The following is a 22,897-nucleotide window of genomic DNA, read 5'->3' as shown; positions in this document are numbered from 1 at the left end:
AATTTCAGGCATCGATTGGTGGTTATCTGGATTACTATATATCCATATAACCATTCTGAGGGATACGTTGAGGACAAATCTGAAAGTGACCCTCCATTTGTATGCACTTGACTGTGCATCTCTATTCCTTTTCAATCCAGGGAGAACGAACTCACTGGACGACCAGAAAGACTTTATATTGATGGAGGAATTGTCCTATCATGATATTCTGAAGCGTAAGTGCTCTTACTTGATTATCGATTCAGGCTGACACGAGAAAGATATCCTGGGAGAATAATCCAGCATTACTGGCCGTTATTGAACAACATCCTCAACTTCTACAAACCAAGGGCAATGACCCTGTCACAAAGCCATGTGCTTGACCGGAAAGAAACGTCCCAACTTCGTAAATCTTCCCTGCTGTCAAGTTGCAAAGCAAGTCGAGCGTCATAAAATCCATTCAGATGGCAGCGGAGTGTATGGATCATATGGCGGCTGGGATAGAGACCACCGGTGACGGTCTGTGTTCCTTGATGCATGAATAGATAACCGTCCACTAGGCCACTTATCACCAGAGTATCACTTCTCATATCTATCAACGGCTCTCTCCCATATTGCCCGGTCTGAATATAACGCGACAGGGCGATGGTTCTCCTATTCTTGTATGTAATCCAGCCCCCAGAACCGTCGACCGCATAGAAGGTCGAGCTCTTCCAAATGTCATCTGGAATAAAAGCCAACTGTTGAAACAACTCAGCCTGGGCATTGACTACGCCTCAGTTTGTCCGGTTTCAAGGTTCAATCTTCTAACGGGGCCATAATCTGACCCTGATGCAAGTCATGTGCCCTGGGTGAGAAGGCGAGAGCCCTGAAATGCTGTGTTGGTTCTGGAAGCTTGTGTCTCCTCCCAGAATTTAGATCCCATATCCTTAGGGTCCATCCTCCCAATGCAAAACGAGGATTGTCGGGTTAAAATACTAGAGCTGTTACAGTGTGTGATGGCCCAGTTGATGTCTTGAAGTTGTTCTGTGGTAGTACACCAGACAGCTACCGTTGTGATACTAGTCTTGTTAACAGTCTGAGAGTTTGTCGAGGCTACAATAAGCCTTCCCCCATTTATGTAATGCCTCAGACAGTCAGAGCGCACAGACCCTAACCGACTCGATGCAACGCTCAGAAAAATTATAGATAGATCTACAGAGTCCTGTTGATGACTGTCTGTGTGTCTAAATGAGCAATGCCAACATTGTCAAGGATGAGGATGATATAGTAGGTGGTGATAACGTCATTTTTAGAGTTGTGACACGAAGGAGATGTTGAATAGCAAATTTTTTTTTTTAGATCATCTTTCACAGTATATAGCAAATTAATGAGTTTCATGATATTAAAATGACAAAACTTTATTCTAAATTAAATGTATAATTAGAAACTGCATAATATATCCTCAACTTGATGGAATAATAATATGGAAAGACACTACTTGCACTGTTCTAGCCGGATTACCCTGTAAAGGTAAAGAGCAACAAAAATAGCCCAGATTCCTAGATGTATTGAATAAACAATACTATAGCAGAATACAAGGTAGATCTACTATTTATGTACAGAGTTTGTTACTAATGACGTCGTTAATTAATCTGAGAAAGCCATTCGTCTAGACCCTTTGAAATCGTGGGTCGATCCAAAGTAACGGGTCTCTCCCGCTGCCATCCATGTTTCATCCCCATCTTTTTTCTGGTACTCTCCAGCATCGAAACATCCTCAATTAAACATGGCGTGCTTTTGATGGTGATAAGCATTATCCCGTAATTGATTGCCCTGAAAACACTCCGCCACCGCATTTTGTCATATACCGATGCGTCTAGGCTTGTCATGTTCAATCTGGAAATTAGAGGGCCACCATTCATGTTTTGGAATAATAGTTGGAGGAGCCTGGACTGCGCCGGCATTGCCTTTATACCCGAGAAGATGGCTTATCCCAATCTCATCAAATCCCATATATACACCTGGAATCATCAAGTTCAGTCTGCTTTCCATCCAACTCTTTCTTTCTTTCAACGCGCTCTTTTTCTCATACCCTGGCGGTATCTGTATTTATCTCTCGTTTTTGAACATCCAGGATGAAGTTCAACACCCTACTTGGCCTATCTGTGGCTGCGACAACAGCTTCTGCCTGTTCTTTCTCGCATGTCATCGCGGACAACCACCGTTCAAACTCCTTTGAATACGTGCGCCCCAGCAACGGAACCAACCTGGGCCGAGATGCCTATCTCAACGCCGACTTCCGCTGCAACAGTGGCGTCTATTCCGGCCTCAACCGCACCAAGGTCTTGCAGGTGAAGGCAGGCACGGAGATTGGCTTTGCAACTGAGAACAACCTCCTGAACTACGCTGCAGGTCCCCTGTCCGTCTATCTGTCCAAGGCCCCTACCGATGTCCGATTCTACGATGGATCAGGCGAATGGTTCAAGGTCCATGAGCTTGGACCTAAGTCGTTTACCCAGCAGGGTATCGAGTGGAGCTCGTTTGGTGTCGCAGAGGTTTCATTCACTCTCCCTGAGGATCTTCCATCGGGCCAGTATCTGCTTCGCATTGAGCAAATCGGATTTGGGGATCAGGAAGGTGACCGCGAGTTCTTTGTCAACTGTGCTCAGATCAAGGTGCACGGCCATGTTAGGCGGTGGAAGAAGCAGGACACTGTCACGATTCCTGGAATCTACAAGGGATCAGAAGCCGCTCTCAACTACGTTAATGGCACTGTCGTCACCAGCTATGAAATGCCAGGACCCAAGCCTATGGGGTCCAGCATCTCCAGCAGTGCCATCCCTTCGATTGATCCTTCTATTACTGCTATGTTGACTGCTTCGTCTACACCTTCTGTGGCCAGCTCTAAACTTGCAGCCTCTAGCTCTGTGGCCTCTTCCAGCATTGTCTCTGTCAGTGTCTCTGTCGGTGCATCCAGTATGCCCTTGAGCTCCTCTGCCTCCCCGGCCAGCACAAAGGCTGCGATCTCCTCGTCCATCTCGGTATCCCCCCATTCCAGTGTCGCCTATAGTTCGAGTACCCGCGTCCAGTCCAGCTCTCGACCTGCTTCCTCATCCGGAATTGTTACCTCTTCTCTGAGCGTCGCCACCCCAGCCTCCTCGTCTTACCGTCTTGCCAATGCCACCCTCTCCTCATCTGCCCATGCCCAGGTGTCTTCAACCGTCATCGGTGGAACCACCATCACCACCTACGTGACAGTCACCAACGATGTCGTCAAGCCAACCACCACTGTCATCGGAGGCAACACAATCCCCCAGGATGTGACCATTACCGTCACTGAAAGCGGAGCAGCCCCAACCGTGACTACCAAGCCCAGTGTTTCCGTCATCGGCGGCCAGACAATCACCCAGTATGTCACTGCCCCCGAGACACAGGTCAAACCAAGCACAATCGTCAACGGTGGCGTCACCAAGTACATCACGGTAACTGCATCTCCCTCGGACTCCACTGTGTCTGGTGTTTTGGGTGTCTCCTCCTCGTCTGTTCGCCCTGTCACCTCCACTCAAGTAGCAGGTGTCTCCTCCTCAGTTATTTCTAGTGCTTTGGGTGCCTCTTCCTCCTCTATTCACCCTGTCACTTCCTCTGCGAAGATTACAAGTGCCTCGCCATCGGGTCCGGCTGTTTCTGGGGGTTTGGGCTCATCGTTCGCCATTCGCACTGTCACTTCCACTCAGACTGAAAGAGAAACTATCACCATCACTGCCGGTGGGGGTGCGGGCGCGACTGTCACCGTGACCGCCCAGCCCTCCGCTTGTGTTTAAGGATGGCTAGATACCCATGTCAGATAGAGCTCTTGAGCCATGGAGGAGGACGGGTCCTTCCTCCGTTTATCTTTTTTACTTTCTTCCCTGAACAGCCTAGATTGATTCCATTCTTTTTGTACATTTTTATTTAGGCTGTTATTGAATCAAGCATTTTTATGGGCAGTATATCTGTTCAGACACTGCAGAATGAGGGATGAGCTTTGCTACCTTGTAATCACTCCATTATAAAGTAAAAGTAAGAAAGGTGAATTAGGGGAAGAGGCCACTTTTTGGTTGCCCCATTAAATGAATCGGATCTCAGTTGGTAGACCTAGTCAGGCAATATTGAGGCTTTACCCATCCTTATTGACAAACTATATCTATTATTAATGACTGTACATACTGGGTGGAGTCGTGATTTAGCCCAGTGTCATCTACTACTAACTTAATTAGGTACTAGTACATAGATAGACATGAGATCTAAGCTATGATATTCATATAATGACGCTGCACTTTGTTACATCGCGTCGTTGACCCCTGTCAGCTATCCCACTAACCAACTCCATATGCTTATGTGAGCATCGCACGACATTCGGCCCCAAAAGCTTGACATATATAAAGCTACCACTCTATGAGTCAAATCAAATGTCTAACCCATTACTCAAAAACCACACGCCATGATGGCCTCCACCCTCCCCTCAAACGGCCGCCTCGTCAACATCGGCACCCATTCTCTGGCTCTCTACACTCACGGCCCAGAGCCCAGCAGCTCCAAAGACCCCGTGGTACTATTCATCTCAGGTGTAGCAAGCGATGCTCTAAACTGGCAAGCCGTGGTGCGACTGCAAAGTCCGTCACTACGAAGCTACACATACGATCGTTCCGGCTACCACAACTCAGAGTCCTCACCGCTTGCTCCCACAGCCGAGAATGTTGCTCTGGAGCTCTCGCTTCTGATTAAAAATGCGCCCATCCCCAACCCTCTGATCCTGGTGGGACACTCATGGGCAGGTGTGCTCACGCACGAGTTCATCGCGCTAAAAGGAACCGATCAAGTCGCCGGTCTGGTGCTTGTGGACGCCAACCATGAGACAGCGCCGCTGGTGATGAACGTGAATGATCCAATTCTCTGGACCGTTGCTGCGGGTGTTGAGCCATACTCTGCTTGGGGCGTGGAGGCGGGCCATAAGCTCACCCAGGAAGAGTGGGATGCGTTCAGGGCGGCCGAGGCAACTGAGAAGTTTGAGCTGATTATGCGCAAGGAAGACGAGAACTACTTTCCGAGTTTCGAGACACTGCGGAAGAAAGATCTGAGTAAGAGGCAGCCACTGGTTGGTGATAAACCGGTTTATGTGATTGCGGGCACGCGAAGTAGGGATTGGACTGGATTGTACAAGGCGGGTGTTGCTAAAGGGAATGGGACGGAGGAGGAGAGGAGTCATGTGAGAGAGATGATTGAGGGGGTTGATGCGAAGAATGAGGGTCTTATGAGGGAATTTTTGAAACTGTCGACGAAGAGCGAGCTGGTCTTTGCCACTGAGAGTGGTCATTTTGTGCAGCTGATGCAGCCGGATATTGTTGTTGATGGAGTGAATTGGGTTCTATATAACCAACGACCAGCAGCTTCTTAAAATCATTAATGTTGTTTCAAGATATATATACTTGAGGAAAGATAAGAGGGGTTACATAGATCCTGCATAGAGTCAGATGGAAAATTGCTTTTACATTCTACCTTTCTTTTCTACCTTGATTGACATCCCTGTCATCTCACGTCATGTGAGTTCTGCCTTGGGCACTGTAGCGGGGTGGCAAGGCTCCACGACCTGATCCTCAACAGCTTCAGAAAGCGGCAGAAATTACTTTCAAAAAAGTGCTGTGACGCTACCCATCCTGAATCCTATTTATATCACATACGATGTCGAGTGAACCTCTGCCAAAGAGGCAAAGACAGTCCTCTGATGGAGTTGAGGGGACTCGGCCAAGACGTGAGAGAGATTTCGACGCTTTGTATCCCTTGACCCAGCTGCCAAATAAACAGGATCATGATTCCTTGTGCAAGGAATGCAGAGTTCTAGACGAGGAGATTTCTTGCCACAGTCTGAAGGACTTTACATACAAAGGAAAGGTTTTGCGCAGCAATCTCGCAATATTTACAGTCGGTTCTTGTGCAATGTGCCAATTCATCAACCATAGCATTCGCTCCCACGTCGTGAGATCCCCAAATGGATGTCAGGATTCGTTTGATTTGTTTCAACTGAGGATTTTCTCGGCGACAAAATCATTTTTCTGGCTTTATGAATCTGGCAGAAAGGACTTCGAAACCGTACCCATGCTCGCTGTTGTGTTTGAACCAATTTTTCACCAAAAGGACGTGTGCATCAATTCCATTAAAGACATTGTGCCGGAGTTTTTGATACCAAAATATCCTGGGCTGTCTTCCCTGAGCCTCTCGGCTAAAACTGTCAAAGCTGACAGTGTAGATTTCGGGTTTATCGAACAGTCAATCAGTTACTGCGATAAATATCATTGCTGTAGTAAACCAGTCTATTCTCAAGTTCGCATCACGGTCTATGATTTCAGCAGTGATAAAACAGTGGAAGTGGAACTTCCATGCAAGTATGTGGCTCTGAGCTATGTCTGGGGAGAACCTGACCCAAACAAGATGGAACGACCTGATGTGAAGCCGAGAGTGGTCGAGGACGTCATACAGATTGCTAGGCAACTTGGAATTCAATACATATGGGTGGACAAGTACTGCATTGACCAGAAAGACCCACAGAAGCAACTGGACTCTATGTATGCTATATACAACAATGCGTATCTTACAGTTGTCGATGGGGCGGGATCCAATATGCACAATGGCCTCGTTGGAGTCTCGACGCCCCGGACTGGGAATCAGGAAGTTATCAAACTGGCCGAGAAATCGTGGGTTTCTACATTGAGCAATCCGACTTTTTTGTTTGCAAAGTCGGCATGGAACTCCAGAGGCTGGACTTACCAAGAAGCCATGGCATCTCCACGACTCCTCATTTTCACTCGGGAGCAGGTTTATTTTGAATGCAAAGCAATGATTGGGTGGGAGTCCCTTCATATCCCATTAGATGCTTATCATATAAAGCAGAGGTCCCGGCTCAAGAGAGGGCTCCGTGAGCCGGTTTTTTGCTTAGAAACCGCAAGGCCAAAGCACTATGACGACAGGGCAGACTTTCCTCGATACATTACCGCTTATACACGCCGTACGCTGAGGAATAGCTTCGATTCATTGAATGCTATCAAAGGTGTACTTGGCTTCTTGAAAAGATACCCGGAGCGTTCTATCCACACTTTCTGGGGAGTTCCTCTTTATGCATTGGTTCCGGAAGATTATGCATCTGCATTGACTTCTGGAATGGCATGGACGTTCTTAAGGCCTCAGAAACACCCTACAAACAAGCATATTCGCAGACGGCGCATTTTTCCCAGTTGGTCTTGGGCGGGATGGGAGGGAGTTGTGGGGTCCTTTGAGCTTAGTGAATGGAATCACTATACTAAGCCTTCTATTGGAATTCAAGTGGCCGAGGAAAGCGAATATTCAATTCGGTGGTCCGAGTTCTGGCAGTCTAAAGGAAGCACGAGGGGAGGCAACAGGAAAAATCTCTGGGCACACGGCCTGGATCCGAAAACCGATCGAAATGCAGAATATAGCTATCCATGGATTGAGATCACTACGGGGTTTATCAGAGTCAACTTGGTGTATCTCACACCATCAGACACTGAAAAATATGGTGTAGAGCATGCAGAATGCGACAAACCCGGCTTCTTCATTGATCCTCCTAATGCTCGGTCTCGTTATACACCTGTTGCCTTCCCAGAGGACTGTCCTGAACTGACAGCTGCCAATGCAAGCTATATTTGCAACAGGCAATGGGATTGTATTCTTTTGGGATATACGACTAAAGGAAAGGATAACCCTTTTGTCATGATGCTTCACTATAGTGACAATCGTTTTGAGAGGGTGTGGGGAGGGCGGATTCCGTGGATTGATAACTGGGAAAAGTCTTGTCCTCTAGAAGAACGTTGTGTGCGACTCTACTAAGTTAACAATATTTCACCACCAACCATAGGGTATCCAGATATCCAAGGAAATCGACAGACAGATAGGTCGAGGTCTGATGACCCTACACCCTGCTTCCTTAATTTTCATCAAGCTTGTATGCAGTATATCGATCATAAATATAACATAAAATCACAAACATTAGAATCTATAATTAAGTTTACATACTGAATAACGTCATCTGTCTATTCAACATATGGTGGTTAGGGATGGTACATATTGAGTTATCAAAGCTATCCACATTCTGGCAACTAATAGATATATCATCTCGACATATTATGTCAGTATCTTGCTATTACAGATATTGGATAGTGTCGGGTCAGTATGAAAATGACGAAACTATATACATGACTTATCTATACAGCTACTCAAAGCCAAGCACCCGGCATCCGTTCTTCAGCTCTTTCCACCATCTCCCAAAATTGGCCGACCAAGGAGTCCACCGGATCAGTTGACAGTATATTCCAATCTTCCAGCTTCGCTCCATATTTCAGCAAGAATAGGCGAAACCATATTTCATCACCATTATTAAAAACGGAGAGACTTGTACGAGCAGCGCCAGATGTGTGCAGGGCTTTCTCATTTGCTCCGTAGATGGCTAGATCGATGCCCGCCAGCAATAGCTCCGACAGCCATATTTCCAAAATCGTATTGACGTAGTTCTTCGTTGGTATGCACCAGGGCTGTGTAAAGTAGCTCAAGAATAGCATTAAAGGTGTTAAGCTGAAACGAGATGATACGTAGCAGAGATCAGCACCAGCTGCCACCGCATCTGCAAAGAGGCGGCGCCATCCTGCAATATAGCTGGCCCGCTTTTGTATGATAACAAGTGCCAAACCACGTACAATCCTATGTAGCAGAGTTTCGCCCTCATTCTCCAGAGAGTAGGCAGCGGGGTCAATGGAACCACCGCCCATGGCAACTCGAATAATGTCTGCATTGGGATGTGAGAAAGGTGTGTGTAGAAGAGACGTCGCCTGTTTGAAGCGGAACTCAAGAGGCAACTTGGAGTAGTCCTCGAAGAAATGACCTTGTATCATCGCGAGAACTTCCGGGGGTGCTTGAAAGCCCGAGGCTTGTGTGACAGGATCGTCATCGAAGAGCTCATCACCACAGTACTCTATGAGCAATCGGTATATATCACATAATAAAGGGATGATGCTTGGTTGGTCCATCCATTTATTTGCTTTTGTGGGGGACAAATCATAGCAGAGCTGTCTCTGTCAGAAATCCATGTTGATACGCCAGAAGGAACATGTGCATAGAACTCACTATCCCCAATTATTCTTCAAATCGGGATTTGCACCGCTCTGTAATAGTAGCCGGCATACATCCAGCTGACGGTTGGATGCAGCCACATGGAGCAAAGTTATTCCTTCAAAATCGCAATCAAAAGGAGACGCCAGTCGGCTGGCAAACGTTTCTTTTATTTTATCAACTTCTCCATTGGCACAGTACTTGAATATTGGCGACCCTTGTGGTATAACATTCTGGGTTTGGATGCTCAAGGTGAAGCCTGAATAGAAACGGTCGACTCTGATACTCCACATCTTGTCAACAAACCATAATGGCGTCCTGAAACGGATCTCACGTCTATAGCCACTGTTGTATTGCAATCTGTGTTTATACTCCCTTTTATAAGGCCTAAATACCCTCTCAGCGGTAATAATGACAGATTTGAGGTTATTTCTGTACTCACCACCCCATCGAGGTTTCTTCGTTCCTCGGCTTTTTCTCTTTTACTGCAACTGGTGCAGATATCCTGGCATGGATCTCGTACAAAGAGGCACTATCAAATGGTAAGTCACTGCAATCCTGAATGTGCTGGAATACTTCAAGCCCAGATACTCACCTGCAGTAAGCCTGTTGAACAAGGAGAAGTGTAGACCTGACATTCTCAAGATTCTGTCTCTTCTTGTCAAGTGCCTCCTTGTTCAATGCAAGCTTCAGAGCCCCTATTCTGTTCACTGCAGATTTGATGTATTTTTGTATCGTCAAGATGAGCATGTCCAGATCTTTCTGGAAGCGTAGTAAACGACGTTCTGCAGATGAAATATTCAGGAATTTGAGCATTTCCGGCTTGAGTGACAACAGAATTTCCTGGACAGTTTCAATATCTTCAATGAGATTTTGGAGTTCATCTGGCGCTGTTTTCATAAACGTGTGTAAATCTCGTAGTCTGTTTATGCTGTGGACAATCTGCTCTACCACAGCCAAAAGGCTGATGGCAGATGCTGCGACGCCCAGTGCTTCAGCCATGTGGATGGATTATTCAGGGGTAAAAATTTTGTCATAATTGAATGCTCTATTATCAAAGAAAGAAAGATAAATGTTCATAGAAATCAACTGTGTCATAGGTTTATTGATGAAATCGTGCTATTCTGACCAGCATATATAAGGCATATATAAATCTACTTATTGCTGTTTGTGTCTACTATTGTGGCTTAGAGTGTTACCTTTACTAAGCCACCCACGACATCTCCTGCATTGGTACCTTGCCTTGGGTGTTTCTGATATATCTACCCAATAGTATTGTTAGTCACGGCCATATGACGTATCTTCTAACAATTTAATAACATTCATGATGTTGCTAAATGTGTAGTACATATTTTTCACAAGGCACCAGGCAGTATCTGTCAAATCTAAGTTATATATATCACGTCTCATTTATCCTTTAATCACACAGATCTGGAGGTACGTTAATAAGACCCACTCGGTAGAACTGGCGAATGGAAAGATCGCTTGATTACCCCTCATTGATTTGCGCCACAGCTGAGGCCAGACACCATGTGGATGAATTATCCTATTTCTTTTCTTTAATGAAATCAGAATGGAGAATAAGTAAGTAGTCTTGTTCGTTCTTTTAACAAAATACTGATAAATAAGAAATCCGTACACGGTTGGCAATACAATAACTTTGCAGTTAGACGCACCACACAACCAAGCAATAGAAGCCACGATAACCAAGGCGTTCGAGCCATTTACACTTTCAGCCGCTGTGGTTGTCTATCTAGACTCCCCATGTCTAGGTTTAAAGGGGCACATGGTATTAAAGCTATTCGATCGACGCTTTGCAACACAATTGCGACTAGATGAGAAGGCCGCTCCGTGGTGTGGTGATATTGAGCGACAATACCAACAGTTTGTCATGGATGGGGGTGCGTGTAAGTTTATCAGCAGACTCAACTCTGATGAGGAGATAGCCGATGAAGAAATGGATGCATGGGATGCTGCTCACATCGAGACATCTCTTCATGATCAGATGCGGGATTTCTATGATTGTGAAGTTGGGGTATATAATGCCTTGAAGGATCTCCAAGGGAAACACATTCCTCAAGTATTTGCAAGCGTCACAGTTCCTGTCTCTTCACAGGATGCGTCAATCAGCAAATATATCGACGTCCCTGGTATTCTTATGGATTATATTGATGGATTCCCATTATCTGATATCGCGGACAATGCTCCGAGAGGAAAGTGGCAGGTCCTCTGTGATGAAGCTATTCGCATCATCCACGCCATCAGCGAACGAGGAATCCTGAATGAGGACGTCAAAACAAGGAGTTTCATCGTACAAGATGTGGAAGGGAAGGACAGAGTTATGATGATTGATTTTGCATTATGCAAGTTCCGCAGGGAGTACAAAGATGAGGAGGAGTGGAGGAAATGGAAGGCAAAACAAGATGAAGAAGGGGCAGTGGGATACGTGATGCAGAATCGCTTAAAGGGGGGCTTTGTTTATACTCGATCGGCCATGGCGACACAGCTGGATGATGATTTCATGACGGAGGATTACGTGTATTCATGTCGATGAACATTTACAGTGGTCGGCGGTGGAGCTGACTAGTCTCAAATTCTCCACAAATAAGCGGGATGGAAATACACTGAGATTGTGCCAGCAGAAATCATATCCATTGATTTGGAAAGGGGGAACTGGCGATTGCTGTGAGTGTTATAAGTGTGATAAAGACAGTGATTGCCTTTTATTCTCTTCTCATTCTATCGTCCACGGCTGCAAAGGCAGAATAACGGAACTGGCCTCCATTCATCTCAATCTCAGCTGAACTCATAACCCCGCTTGATCGACGAATTGAGACTGAGCTGAGAGATATCCCCACCATCAGCCGCAATACAAGTCCATTCAGCTGAAATAGGACCCGTCAACTTTTCTAATGAAAGACACATAAATACCCACTTCCCCCCCCCCCTCCCCAATCCTAGAACTCCCATTACAACCATTCCCTTTTATTGCATTTCACCCCACTTTGCTTCCCATCACACTTCAAAATGGCCGACCTTCTTGGCCTGGGCGCTGTGAGCCAGTTCCCTGAATCTCTCCAAAAACACTCTGGGTTCGTCGCTGGCGCCAACGACGGCTCCCACGGCCAGAAACTGCTGGCCGAAGAATCCACAGTCGAGCCCTCCGTCTGGTTCGTCAACTTCGTCAAGAATCAGCCGCCACAATCGAAAGACGCTCTCGCGGAACACCTGCAGCATACCCGCGAGTTCCGCAGCTGGGCGAGTGCCAATTCCTGGGCGAACGTCTTGCATCACTCCAATATCCCAATGGATGACAGCCCCGAGTCCATTGCCAAGCGCACTTCGTTCTTCGCCGCTTTTACTGCGAAGTTTATCAAGCAAAGTGAATGGTACGTTCTGGTCGCAATTGTAGAGGTGGAAGGTTTCGCTGATTGGAGTGCAGGCATGCGTTCTACCGAGATGACAACCGCGAACATCACCTGAACTGCAAGAGTACAGAGTTGCACGCTGAGATCGTCAAGCATGTCCTTAAAGGATTTGTGCATGTGCCAGCGGGCGTGCACAAAAGTGTCGAAGGGATTCTGGATTCGCTGTCCAACTCTGTGAAGACGGCGGTCTCCGGCTCATCCGACAAGTTGATTGTCTGTGAGCGCTTCGAATACGTTCCCCAGATGGGTAGCTTTAAATCATGTATGACCCTCTATCTAGCACCGGCGGTGTCGGCTTTTTGCTAACTGATACCTAGACATTCGCCTCATCTACTTTTCCACAAACAATGCCCCCGACATCGTCAGTGCAAAGGATGAAGAGACTGACATTTCATGCATCATTAGATACAACAACTACGAGGCTGAATTTGCCCAACAGAAATGGAAGATGTCCAGTGAGCATGTCGATGATGAAAATCTCAAGGATGACGTGAATAAGTTCCTTGGGGACTGTGAAATCAACGTCCATCCTTGAAGGCGTCAGCAGGCAGTCCATACCTCGATACTACAGACAATAGAACTATACCGGGAGGGCTGAGGATATTTAGTAGAGTGATCTGATCCCAATCAACACCATATGTATAGTACACCTATACATGGCTTCCATATTCCATCATATTGCTGCTCTACGCCTCTAAATAAAGCTTTGCTCTGAGTACATAACAGCCTTTTCTTTTCCTCTATATCATCATTTCCATTCCTATCTTCTCAATGATGATACTGTATACAGCAAGCAATCTTCGCCTGTCCTATAAATATACAATCGAACATTAACACCACAACCAGTCACTTGATGAAATTCAATGCGTTATTCAGGGTTTTTTATATTTAAAAGCCCTATAACTATTCAGTGGGGAATTATTCCCGCTTCAGACACTATGTCTTGGTCGGCGATAAAGAAGGAAAGCTTGTTACTCTGGTAATATGAAAATATACGATGATACCAGAGTGCGAATCAACATTCATTTCTTCATGACATATCTATTTTTGTTGGAGATGCAGGTTGAAGGGTAGACATACAAATCAAAGATGCCATTCATTGGTACACCGCTTGAAGATAAACATAGTCCTAATTAGTGAGCAAAGATGAATTATGTTAACACTGTCCACATTGGACTGAAAAGATGACAACGATAAGGCAGTCACGTGGTGCTACTAGTAAACGAAGAGCAGAAAGGCGCAATCCGGTCCAGGCAGATTCTTCAAGAGACGAATGGTAGTCAAGTATGTGGCGAATTGACTACAGCAATGAGCCTGACAGTGACGTACACTCTCGCTGCCTTGGTTCGCTCTTCTCTTTATCAGATCTAAATCCGTCTCGTCCAGACGGATAAAGTTCGGAAATGAGCCGAGTCTGCCGAGGGATATTCATGAATGCACATCGTGTATTATCTTATCTGACCAATGGACGAGTTGCTTTTGGATTAAAAGATGTAGAGAATTCTAGATTGATATTTTCTTATTTTATTTTCTTAAATATGTCAAGTGAGAATGAAGCAGGCGAGGGAACAGCCCTCTTCATCTCTTATCTGATGGCGCTAGTCCGGATTGGCTTAGCATAGAAGAGTCTGGAAGATTATGCCGTGTTACAAATGATTATCAACCATTAAGGATCCACTCAGGGAAGAATAAAAACAAACACACAGACGCACAGATGAAAAATCTGCAATATTATCGTAGTATAGTCGGCAAATTGAAGCAGACGAATATACTATGTATGCTGTGAAAAGGAGATTAATTCAATGCATCCGAGTCCATGTGCAGAAAGTACACAGGGTGAACAGACACGCGACAACTTTCTGGGACAGGCCACTATCTGATCAGATCGTCTGTTTTAATCTTTTTTAGCGCCTGCATGTTAAATGGGATTCTGGCGGGTGTTCGATTTGCCGGCGTCGACTTGATTCAAGAAATTTCCGTCTACTGATTATGCAGGATTCTGTAAGCACAGTTTAACTCTATTTTTTTACTGGCGTGTGTCACGGCCGAGACAGCCCCGTTTTAATTCTCGCTGTTTAATATTCAATTGGCTGCATCGTGGAATAATTCCCTCTAGCCGATATACGAACCACGGATGGCACGAGGGAGGCGCAAATATCGCCGGCCCAAACACGGTGAAACCGAGTGGAGTCGGCAACGGCGGCAGCATGAGAAGATGATCGCAGCTATAAGTGCGATGGATCCCTGCAAAATCTATCTTCTTGCGTCTTCCATATCAACATCATCTATCACCTCACGATGCGATTCCTTCAGGCTGGAGGCGTGGCAGCCATCCTGTCCACCCTTGGATCGGTGGCTTCTGCCTTTGAGAACAACAACTACGACTACATTGTTGTTGGCGGTGGTCCGTCTGGTATCATCACCGCTGAGCGATTCGCCGAAGCCGGCAAGAAGGTCCTCCTCCTCGAAAAGGGCACCGGTCCTACCGTCGCCACTGGTGCCAATGAGACTCTGTCGTGGAACCGCACCTTGACTCCCATCGACCTGCCTGGTCTGTCCGCTGATATTGGTTCGCTGGATGTCTGGAATGAGTATATGTGCACCGATACCGAGGGGTATGCTGCCTGTGTGCTCGGTGGTGGTGTGACGGTCAACTACATGGTGTTTGTGCATCCGCCAGAGCGCGACTTTGACAAGTGGCCCAAGGGCTGGAAATGGGAGAATGTGCAGTCTGCTTCGGAGAGACTCTACCAGCGCAATCCTGGAACTATCTTGCCGTCGGCTGATGGCAAGCGCTACGACCAGGGTCTCTACTCTATTCTCTCCGGCTTCTTCAACAAGCTCGGCTGGAAGTCCGTTGACATGATTGCTGCTCCTAATGAGAAGCACCAGGTCTACTCTTATCCCGCATGGAACATTGAGAACCAGATGCGCGCTGGCCCTGTTCGCACCTATCTCCCTCACGCTAAGAACCTCAAGAACTTCTCGCTGGGGTTGGGTACCAAGGTCATCCGTCTGGTGCGCTCTGGCAGCCAGGTCACTGGCGTCGAGATCGAGACTGCCTCTGGCAAGTCTCAGATCATCTCCGTTGCTCCTCACGGCCGTGTTGTCCTCGCTGCTGGTGCTCTCTCCACTCCCCGTGTGCTCTTCAACTCTGGTATTGGCCCCAAGGCACAGATCGAGACTGCTGGAAAGAGCGGCGTTACTCTTCCTCCCCAGAAGGAATGGATCAATCTCCCTGTTGGTGTTGGTCTCAAGGACCACCCCATCTTCTCCGTCGTCGTCAAGACCAACGGCACCTTTGACGTCCTCGACTACGAAAGCATCCTCAACGGAACCGACACCCGGGACATCTCCCTCTACAAGAAGCAGAGCGGTGTTCTCACCCAGGGCAAGCACCGCCTCATCTTCTTCAGCTCGAACAACATCGACGGCCAGACCCGCTACTACCAGGGATCGTGTGCTCCCACCGACGAGGGCACCGTCACCATCACCCTCTACTTGACCCACGGTCTGACTTCATCCGGTGTCCTCGGTCTGAACGAGGCCGGCAAGACTGTCTTCGAGCAGTCTCCCTACCTGCAAACCGCTGGTGACCGCAAGGCCGCCACCAGCTTCATCAACAGCCTCATCAACGACATCACCGACCCCTCCACTGGCTTCGAGCTCGAGACATACACCAACACCTCTGCTATTCTTGGATCTGTCTCCCCGGGTATGCACTACACCAGCACCGCCAAGATGGGCACCGACGATGGTCGCAAGAACGGTTCGTCTGTTGTTGACACCAACGCCAAGGTGTACGGAGTGGATAACTTGGTAAGTTTCCATTGCTTCTGGTTGATTGAATGGATACTAACATTTATTAGTACGTTGTCGATGGCAGCATCCACCCCGATCTGCCGACTGGTAACATCCAGGCCACTATCATGGTCGTGGCCGAGGCGGCCGCCGCGAAGATTCTCGCGCAGAAATAGACATTGGGAGAGTGTATATATTATGTATATTTAGACCGATTACATAGAAAAGCTGTTTAATGAGTATGAGTCAATGTTTGATTATCCATCGCAAATTAAATCAATCTCGGCCATGTTTTTATCTCCGCCGAATCCTTCGGAGACTTTCTGACTCTAATGGCTCTAGTTTCTGACAGTCTCGCGATATTCTGACATTCTATCAACATTTATAACTCATCATATCAATGACAAAGCATTTTATTGCTTGATTCTGGTTCTTCAAAAAAAAGATAAATACCTAGAATTTGCATCCATGTCCCATCCATCTCACAACCATCGCACCATCAACACAATCATCCAAACTTGATTAACCACTCCACACAAAATGGCCAACCCCAGCATCGTGATCATCCCCGGCTCCTTCTCGCCTCCTTCCATGTACACCACCTTCGCATCCCATCTTCAGTCCAACGGCTTCGAAACCATCGTTGGAACCCTCCCGACAGCCTCGCGAACTCCCCCCTCCCCAGCCGCCACAATGGAAGACGACGCATCCCACTTTCACGACGTGATCAATGCACTCGCCGACGAGGGTAAAGACGTCGTTATCGTCGCGCATTCCTACGGTGGTATCGTCGCGAATCAATGTGCACAGGGTCTGTTAAAGACTGACCGTGCGGCGTTTGGGAAGCCTGGTGGTGTTGTCAGGGTGGTGTTTATCACTTGTATTGTGCCGGCTTTGGGGTGTTCGACGTCTGATACTACGAGTGATATACGGTTTGATGGTATTTCTGTGCAGGTATGTTATACACAATGTCTTGAGTTAAGATAGCTAACGAGAATAGGGCGACTACATGACTCTCGACGCAGTGGAGAGTGCAAAGATGAACTTTTCCGATCTTCCACTGGACGAGGCAGTCAAGTTCTCCAGCCACGCGACGATGCATTCTGCGCTAAGCTTTGCGGGGAAACTCTCGTATGCTGCGTATGAGCATGTGGCTGTGTCGTATATCATCTGTGAGAAGGATGCCTGTCTCCCTCCTACATTCCAGCAGGACAGAATCAAGTTGATCGAAGAGAAGAGTGGAAATAAGGTAGACACGCGGTCCATCAACGCGGGCCATTTTCCGCCTATCACTCGACCCGAGGAATTGGCGGGTTTGATTCAGGAGGCTATCATTCGTGTTTGATATAAAGATCAGATTGTTAGAAGAAAAGATATCCCCATTTCATCTCAAACTCCCTCCCAATCTTCCACGCGTTCGCATCCCACGACGCAGCGCCCGTCTCAATCGTAAAACTCGTCATGCAGAATAAATCCTGCAGAAACTCATTCTCGTCAATCACGCTCGTCAGCGTAGTCATGTTATCCCGCATTTTCGGGAACGGGAAGCGGTCGATCCAGCTGTGGTGGATGGTGGTGAGCTGTAGATCTGTCGGGTGTAGCGAGGCTGGGATGATGGTTGCGTCGACTGGTTTCGATACAGATGGGATGCAGACGGAACAGGATATCTCCATCATGGCGCCGTTTTGCCACAGCGCTGCCCAGACTGTCAGGGGGACTTGGCCTATGATGGGGGTGGTCGTGGTGGTGGGGATGAGGACTTGGTTGAGGGTGAGAGAGGGGGGTATTTTATCTGATGATGGTGATGATGATGCTTTACTCTCTGCTATTCGTTTGCCTGTTGATCTTCGTTAGTCAGGTTATTGGTATGGGTGGAGAACTCACGTCGGGCTCGCTGGGCCAGTCGATCTTGGATTTTCTTTCGCAGACGTCCATCTTGGACACCTTGCCAGTTATCTCTATCTCTATCTCTGTCCATTTTGTGGTTGAGGTTGAAGTCGAACAAGGCTGACGATTATCAATCAACATTATTATGAATTAGCGGCCATTAGTGACAATGCTAATCAGCTAATTGGAACTAAATGCAGCTAATTACATTTGACGCTAATAAAGAGCCATACTATAGCCAATTTGATCCCTTGATCCATACTTCAGACAATCATTGGTTGTGGTCCAAGTCGCACAAACAAAAATGCTTCATATTTTTGGCCTGAAAGATGACTTAGATAAGTCCAAAATTTAGAAGAAAGAGGCAATCCACTGCATGCCCGGTATTGCCTGAAGTAACATCGAGGTTCCTAATGTCTGGTTCAGGTATATCCGCACATAGATCATGGCGCATTGGTTCTCCGCAAATTCCAGCTTGAAAAGACGAAAATATTCTCAACAACATCGACGTTGAGACCTGCTCATTCCAATATCAACGCCCACCGTGCCAGTAGGGGAGCTAGTAGTGGTGTAGCTGATAACTTGATTCGTCGTGAGTCCATCAAATGAGTGAAGGCTACTACTCTATGTAGTTCGGAGGGACAGTAAGCCGAGAATTTTCGCTTTTTATCTCTTTGTTGCCTTTTTCTTCTTTGCCGCCTTGCTAGCTAGATAAACGTGTCTGTAGTGATATGCATGTTGCCAGCGGCATAAATGAATAGAAAGAAATGGTCGTGACTGCAAAATCATGGCAGGCATCAGGGACACAGTATTCCTGGGTGATCGTGGCACACAGCGAACGATATGGCGTGGCTTCGGCAAAGCCCTTCGACATGAATCACCAAAATAGCTCGAGTATATTTTTATCAATCATGATTCTGGGTGGGGTTTTGTGGTCTCGAAATGTGAGGGTGAGGTAGTGTTCCGGGTTGAATATGGGATGAAATCATGATGGAGTATGTAAAGGAGTAGAAAGTCTCGGTAGGAGAAAGAAGAGAAAAGGGATTTTATATGCCGGACTTGGGGTAATGAAGTGGTTAGTGAATATGCACTTTCATTGCCTTATTCTCTTGCCTTAATAACATTGTTAGGCAACACTATAATTCAATTGAAGAGGACGGAAAAGGAAACACAGAGCAATACTAGGAGAGCATTTATCGCCTTGACTAATACAGAATTGATGCATACACATCACGTGTCACCCCTACCCTCAAAACCACGAGTAAAAAGATGAGAGTATCTTTCATGTTGATCCATTTCAATTCAATGATAGTTCGTAGTAACCGAGTCTAAACTCCACGATTCCTCAAAGGATACTGATAATACTGGTATGCATGGCTGGAGTCAATTGGTGTTCTCTGTTATAGATAATATCCAATGGCCTAATGGCCGGGAATAACAAAATTCTGATATTCATGTCGAATGTGCGGTGTACTTATAGAACAAGCTGCGCGTGTACTTGTAGATATAGGATTAACCTATACACAATCATAAAGCCTTCTCCAGCTCCTCCAGTTCATCCAAAAGTTGAACCGTCTCTGCCGGACTTGCGATCCAAGCTGTGGTTGATGCCAAACGAGCCTATAGATATTAGTATAGCCATCTAAATTTCAGTGTATGGCTTACCTTGAAGTCATTCGCGCCAGCTGACAAAAATTGATCACCGACGTGGAGAGTCTTGGTTCGTTCTATGTTGCCAAAATATTGCTGACAGGCACGTACACCCCAGGATTTATCGCCAATGTCGACAAAGACATCATTTCCTCCTATTGATTGTTAGCTTATTCCTGTTTGGTAGAATATTGAGACCGACCGTTGAAAGCGCAGAATGGCAACCGGGAGCCAACTTGAGACCGCTCGACTGTGTTCTGTACAACCAGAACTGTCTCCTCCAATTGCTCGCGATGGATTTTACTTCTGTCCAATGGATACACACCGACCGCGCGATCCTTCCGGAGGACGGCGACTGGCAGATTCAAATTAGAAGCACATGCCCGCAGAGATGATTCCGCAATGTCCAATAATTCGGTAATGTCTCGTTCCTGCCAGAGCTGCATCTCTTCCAGGATCCATTGGCTGCGTGGCACATAGAAGAGGCGGTGAGGGGAGGACTGGTCGTAGCGGAAGAGAAAGTTGCTTTCTCCGCCCATGATGATCAGGCCATTCTTCTGCGTCTCTGTCAGAACAGACGAATCGTGGACGGTGTCGAGTAATCCCTTGAGCCGGTGGTAGTACTTCTCCGCCTCTGTGTAACCGGCTGCAGTGACGATGCCGATCTTACAGTCTTGGCGAAGGAGACGGATGATGCGAGGGATGACTGGGTTGTCTTCCGTCAAGCAGGCGCCATCGTCGTAGAGGGTCACATCACCGTCAAACGTGACGAGTTGCAGACCGTTGGAGCGGACGATACCGAAAAGCTGGGCGGTGTTGAGGATCAATCGAATGTCGTTGAAGGAGGGAGCGACAAAGCGTCTCCGACTGATGAAGCGTTTCTTATCCTGGTAATTGAAAGCATCCGCAAGCGGGATTGGTGTGAAGAAAGATCCGACGCTGGGAACAAGAAGCTTCAGCTTGGATTTGCCAGGGGCGTTGTCCCGTTCATGTTTGACTGGCCATGTTAGTCTTAACCCTTTTAGAAAAACATGAGTAAGTACGGAATCGAGAAGCCTACTATGATCGGATATGAGGTTTTCAACATCCCGGAAAATCTCCGCGTAGCGTTGATGGGTATCAGCGGCGACGGCGATGAGATTCTCGCTGTGTTCCTGGTAGACGGCGGTGGGCTGCGAGTGCAGCACAAAGGGGACAGCCAGCAGACCCTGCGATGTTTAGTCGCAGCAATTAAACAAGGAGGCTTCGATTACCTTGATCCATTCAATCTATTTATCGTCAATGATGAATGAGTTTGTTTCAAATGTCAAGGGATGATGACTTACCAATTGGTCCCGGCGGTGGGACTGGCGGATGACTCCGAGTCAGTCAATGCAGCTGCAGCGAGGAGATGGACATACCTTGAGGGCATCTGTTGAGATTAGCAATGGAACATGATATTTTATTTCGAGACTTACATTCAACACGGTAGCGGGTAGTCATGGCGATGGCAAATGATGGAAGTTGGAAGAAGGACAGAGTGTTTATCGGAGCTGAAGGGATCGACTGAAATGGCGGGGATGAGCTGTCGCGCCAAGCCAGATAAAGAATGCACGTCAGGCACTGTCAGGCGCTGATCTCTCAGCATATTTATTCATATCATACAGCTGGCATTTTGATATCAGTAGTCTATGGAGTAGGACAGTCGGATCAGATCAATAGATGGTTCTATTTCAAAGACACGATAAACAACGGCCCCACTTGAATGATCAACAGCGACAATCCTCGACCAGGTAGGTCCTTGCAGGATGAGATATAGACGAGAAGGATCCTTGATTATCTGTGCTGCTTTCACATCCATTATGCATGTAATTATCCTTGAGTAGATCCAATCGGAGGCTGTTTTGTGTGATGTTCCTTTGCGAAATGTTGATACATTCATTTATCAGATACAGCATGCAGAAGCTTTTCATCAAGCATCTTGGCAATACTTTATACAACATCAACCGATGAGTCCAGATCTCACTTATAAAATAGCGAATTACTGTCTCCTTCAGTGCAATGTGTAGTTCTCTAACACCGACTTGATTGATGTCTGATGGAGGGATCGGCGTCGTCGGACAATATGTACAGCACGGAGTACTTCTTCATAAATGCCCAAAACTTCACTGTATGACAAAAATGACAAGCTTCATATCGGTCAGTGCTTCCTGTTAGCATGGATTGATGTTAATCTTTTTTTAATAAAACTGGAGTAACGCTTATTACCCGCATGCCGTCGATCCAGATTTCCGCTACCCAGCAGAATCGGTTGCTCTGTTGCTATTCCTGCCAAAAGCCACGAAGAGCTGGTGCTACTACCTTGGCACAATAAATACACACTGACATTGTAGGACAACATCATATCCCGTTGTTTGTATTGCCATGGTAATCATTTGGGTTGAGAGCGTGCTGTATCAACCACCAATGGATTGTACTACTGCCCTCGGAAAAGCATCAAACGATGGCAAAGCTGCTCCTTTACCCAAACTTCCTGCAAACATTTACCTTGATTATTAGAAGGACCTCGATTGGAATCAAGCATCTTTGAGAACATCACGATCCAGTTACTAGTGCTCGAAAGGCAGTCAAGCATTCTATGGAAATGCCAGCCGGATTCAAGTTCCCATGCTACCTTTCCCGACATCCCGACACTTTGATTCTTCTGTTTGGCGATCACCGAGTCTCCCTTCAGCCTGTTCATCAGAGTGCCACAGCCTTTGCGCCGTAGGGCGAACAGCACCAAAACATTGGGGACTGGGTTCTTTGCGTCACGGAATGATTTGTGCAGGAGCTAGGACTCAGGTGCAAAAGTACGGCAGCATCAGTCAACCAGAGACATAGCAGAGATAAAAGTAACTTTAGCGAGCAGATTGTGCAAGGGGCTGGACATTCTGGACCCATGGAAGGGTTGTTTGGGACTTTTTGGGACAATCTGCGATTATAAAAAGACATGGTCGAGACCTGACAGATGTACTGCACGATTTCTGATAGGAGAA

At 46.8% G+C, this 22,897-nt stretch overlaps 10 protein-coding genes across 10 annotated transcripts; 7 read left to right on the top strand and 3 right to left on the bottom strand.

The window, feature by feature from the left end:
• Window positions 1–2,096: 2,096 nt before the first annotated feature.
• On the top strand, window positions 2,097–2,765 carry ASPWEDRAFT_110443 (uncharacterized protein; the record flags this gene model as incomplete). The annotated part of the gene is made up of 1 exon (XM_040828174.1): window positions 2,097–2,765. A coding segment is annotated over one exon (669 nt), but the record flags the coding sequence as incomplete, so codon positions are not given.
• A 1,508-nt stretch (window positions 2,766–4,273) lies between these two features.
• On the top strand, window positions 4,274–5,445 carry ASPWEDRAFT_41299 (alpha/beta fold hydrolase). The gene has a single exon (XM_040835519.1). It carries the CDS (start codon window positions 4,442–4,444, stop codon window positions 5,393–5,395), a length of 954 nt encoding a protein of 317 aa, XP_040689737.1. The 5' UTR covers window positions 4,274–4,441; the 3' UTR covers window positions 5,396–5,445.
• A 163-nt stretch (window positions 5,446–5,608) lies between these two features.
• Window positions 5,609–7,993, top strand: ASPWEDRAFT_41297 (HET domain-containing protein). The gene has a single exon (XM_040835518.1). The coding sequence runs from the start codon at window positions 5,680–5,682 to the stop codon at window positions 7,837–7,839; it is 2,160 nt and encodes a 719-aa protein (XP_040689736.1). The 5' UTR covers window positions 5,609–5,679; the 3' UTR covers window positions 7,840–7,993.
• A 232-nt stretch (window positions 7,994–8,225) lies between these two features.
• ASPWEDRAFT_69287 (uncharacterized protein) lies at window positions 8,226–10,153 on the bottom strand (the record flags this gene model as incomplete). The annotated part of the gene is made up of 4 exons (XM_040839033.1): window positions 9,710–10,153; window positions 9,557–9,646; window positions 9,200–9,501; window positions 8,226–8,977 (listed from the first exon to the last, which is right to left on the bottom strand). Exons 1-4 carry the CDS (start codon window positions 10,114–10,116, stop codon window positions 8,226–8,228), a joined length of 1,551 nt encoding a protein of 516 aa, XP_040689735.1. The 5' UTR covers window positions 10,117–10,153.
• A 313-nt stretch (window positions 10,154–10,466) lies between these two features.
• ASPWEDRAFT_184028 (uncharacterized protein) lies at window positions 10,467–12,067 on the top strand. Its single transcript, XM_040832010.1, has 2 exons — window positions 10,467–10,698; window positions 10,744–12,067. Exons 1-2 carry the CDS (start codon window positions 10,688–10,690, stop codon window positions 11,666–11,668), a joined length of 936 nt encoding a protein of 311 aa, XP_040689734.1. The 5' UTR covers window positions 10,467–10,687; the 3' UTR covers window positions 11,669–12,067.
• ASPWEDRAFT_69285 (uncharacterized protein) lies at window positions 12,052–13,419 on the top strand. Its single transcript, XM_040839032.1, has 3 exons — window positions 12,052–12,503; window positions 12,557–12,804; window positions 12,860–13,419. The coding sequence occupies exons 1-3, from the start codon at window positions 12,142–12,144 to the stop codon at window positions 13,075–13,077; spliced, it is 828 nt and encodes a 275-aa protein (XP_040689733.1). The 5' UTR covers window positions 12,052–12,141; the 3' UTR covers window positions 13,078–13,419.
• Window positions 13,420–14,840: 1,421 nt separating this feature from the next.
• On the top strand, window positions 14,841–16,519 carry ASPWEDRAFT_51938 (uncharacterized protein; the record flags this gene model as incomplete). Its single annotated transcript, XM_040837678.1, has 2 exons — window positions 14,841–16,361; window positions 16,412–16,519. 2 exons carry the CDS (start codon window positions 14,841–14,843, stop codon window positions 16,517–16,519), a joined length of 1,629 nt encoding a protein of 542 aa, XP_040689732.1.
• A 364-nt stretch (window positions 16,520–16,883) lies between these two features.
• Window positions 16,884–17,688, top strand: ASPWEDRAFT_69283 (alpha/beta hydrolase; the record flags this gene model as incomplete). Its single annotated transcript, XM_040839031.1, has 2 exons — window positions 16,884–17,297; window positions 17,344–17,688. 2 exons carry the CDS (start codon window positions 16,884–16,886, stop codon window positions 17,686–17,688), a joined length of 759 nt encoding a protein of 252 aa, XP_040689731.1.
• On the bottom strand, window positions 17,518–18,659 carry ASPWEDRAFT_534643 (uncharacterized protein). The gene is made up of 2 exons (XM_040837888.1): window positions 18,228–18,659; window positions 17,518–18,180 (listed from the first exon to the last, which is right to left on the bottom strand). The coding sequence occupies exons 1-2, from the start codon at window positions 18,319–18,321 to the stop codon at window positions 17,705–17,707; spliced, it is 570 nt and encodes a 189-aa protein (XP_040689730.1). The 5' UTR covers window positions 18,322–18,659; the 3' UTR covers window positions 17,518–17,704.
• An 814-nt stretch (window positions 18,660–19,473) lies between these two features.
• Window positions 19,474–21,495, bottom strand: isn1 (IMP 5'-nucleotidase ISN1). Its single transcript, XM_040837887.1, has 8 exons — window positions 21,338–21,495; window positions 21,281–21,291; window positions 21,206–21,226; window positions 21,134–21,148; window positions 20,941–21,088; window positions 20,083–20,877; window positions 19,896–20,035; window positions 19,474–19,850 (listed from the first exon to the last, which is right to left on the bottom strand). Exons 1-8 carry the CDS (start codon window positions 21,360–21,362, stop codon window positions 19,758–19,760), a joined length of 1,248 nt encoding a protein of 415 aa, XP_040689729.1. The 5' UTR covers window positions 21,363–21,495; the 3' UTR covers window positions 19,474–19,757.
• Between the last annotated feature and the right edge of the window lie 1,402 nt (window positions 21,496–22,897).

Source organism: Aspergillus wentii, assembly GCF_001890725.1.
Source record: "Aspergillus wentii DTO 134E9 unplaced genomic scaffold ASPWEscaffold_4, whole genome shotgun sequence".
Classification (NCBI taxonomy): Eukaryota; Fungi; Ascomycota; class Eurotiomycetes; order Eurotiales; family Aspergillaceae; genus Aspergillus; species Aspergillus wentii.
This window is presented reverse-complemented; position numbering and strand designations above follow the sequence as displayed.

What these genes read in the sequence shown, in the direction of transcription:
- ASPWEDRAFT_41299 (XM_040835519.1), top strand. Translation starts at nt 4,442, where the DNA reads ATGATGGCCTCCACCCTCCCCTCAAACGGCCGCCTCGTCAACATCGGC.
- ASPWEDRAFT_41297 (XM_040835518.1), top strand. Translation starts at nt 5,680, where the DNA reads ATGTCGAGTGAACCTCTGCCAAAGAGGCAAAGACAGTCCTCTGATGGA.
- ASPWEDRAFT_69285 (XM_040839032.1), top strand. Translation starts at nt 12,142, where the DNA reads ATGGCCGACCTTCTTGGCCTGGGCGCTGTGAGCCAGTTCCCTGAATCT. An exon ending in TTTATCAAGCAAAGTGAATG is followed by an intron (nt 12,504 to 12,556) that starts GTACGTTCTGGT and finishes ATTGGAGTGCAG; the next exon opens with GCATGCGTTCTACCGAGATG. An exon ending in GATGGGTAGCTTTAAATCAT is followed by an intron (nt 12,805 to 12,859) that starts GTATGACCCTCT and finishes ACTGATACCTAG; the next exon opens with ACATTCGCCTCATCTACTTT.
- ASPWEDRAFT_534643 (XM_040837888.1), bottom strand. Translation starts at nt 18,321, where the DNA reads ATGGACAGAGATAGAGATAGAGATAACTGGCAAGGTGTCCAAGATGGA. An exon ending in ACTGGCCCAGCGAGCCCGAC is followed by an intron (nt 18,181 to 18,227) that starts GTGAGTTCTCCA and finishes GAAGATCAACAG; the next exon opens with GCAAACGAATAGCAGAGAGT.
- isn1 (XM_040837887.1), bottom strand. Translation starts at nt 21,362, where the DNA reads ATGACTACCCGCTACCGTGTTGAAT. An exon ending in GCCATTCTGCGCTTTCAACG is followed by an intron (nt 20,036 to 20,082) that starts GTCGGTCTCAAT and finishes AACAATCAATAG; the next exon opens with GAGGAAATGATGTCTTTGTC. An exon ending in CTGGCGCGAATGACTTCAAG is followed by an intron (nt 19,851 to 19,895) that starts GTAAGCCATACA and finishes TAATATCTATAG; the next exon opens with GCTCGTTTGGCATCAACCAC.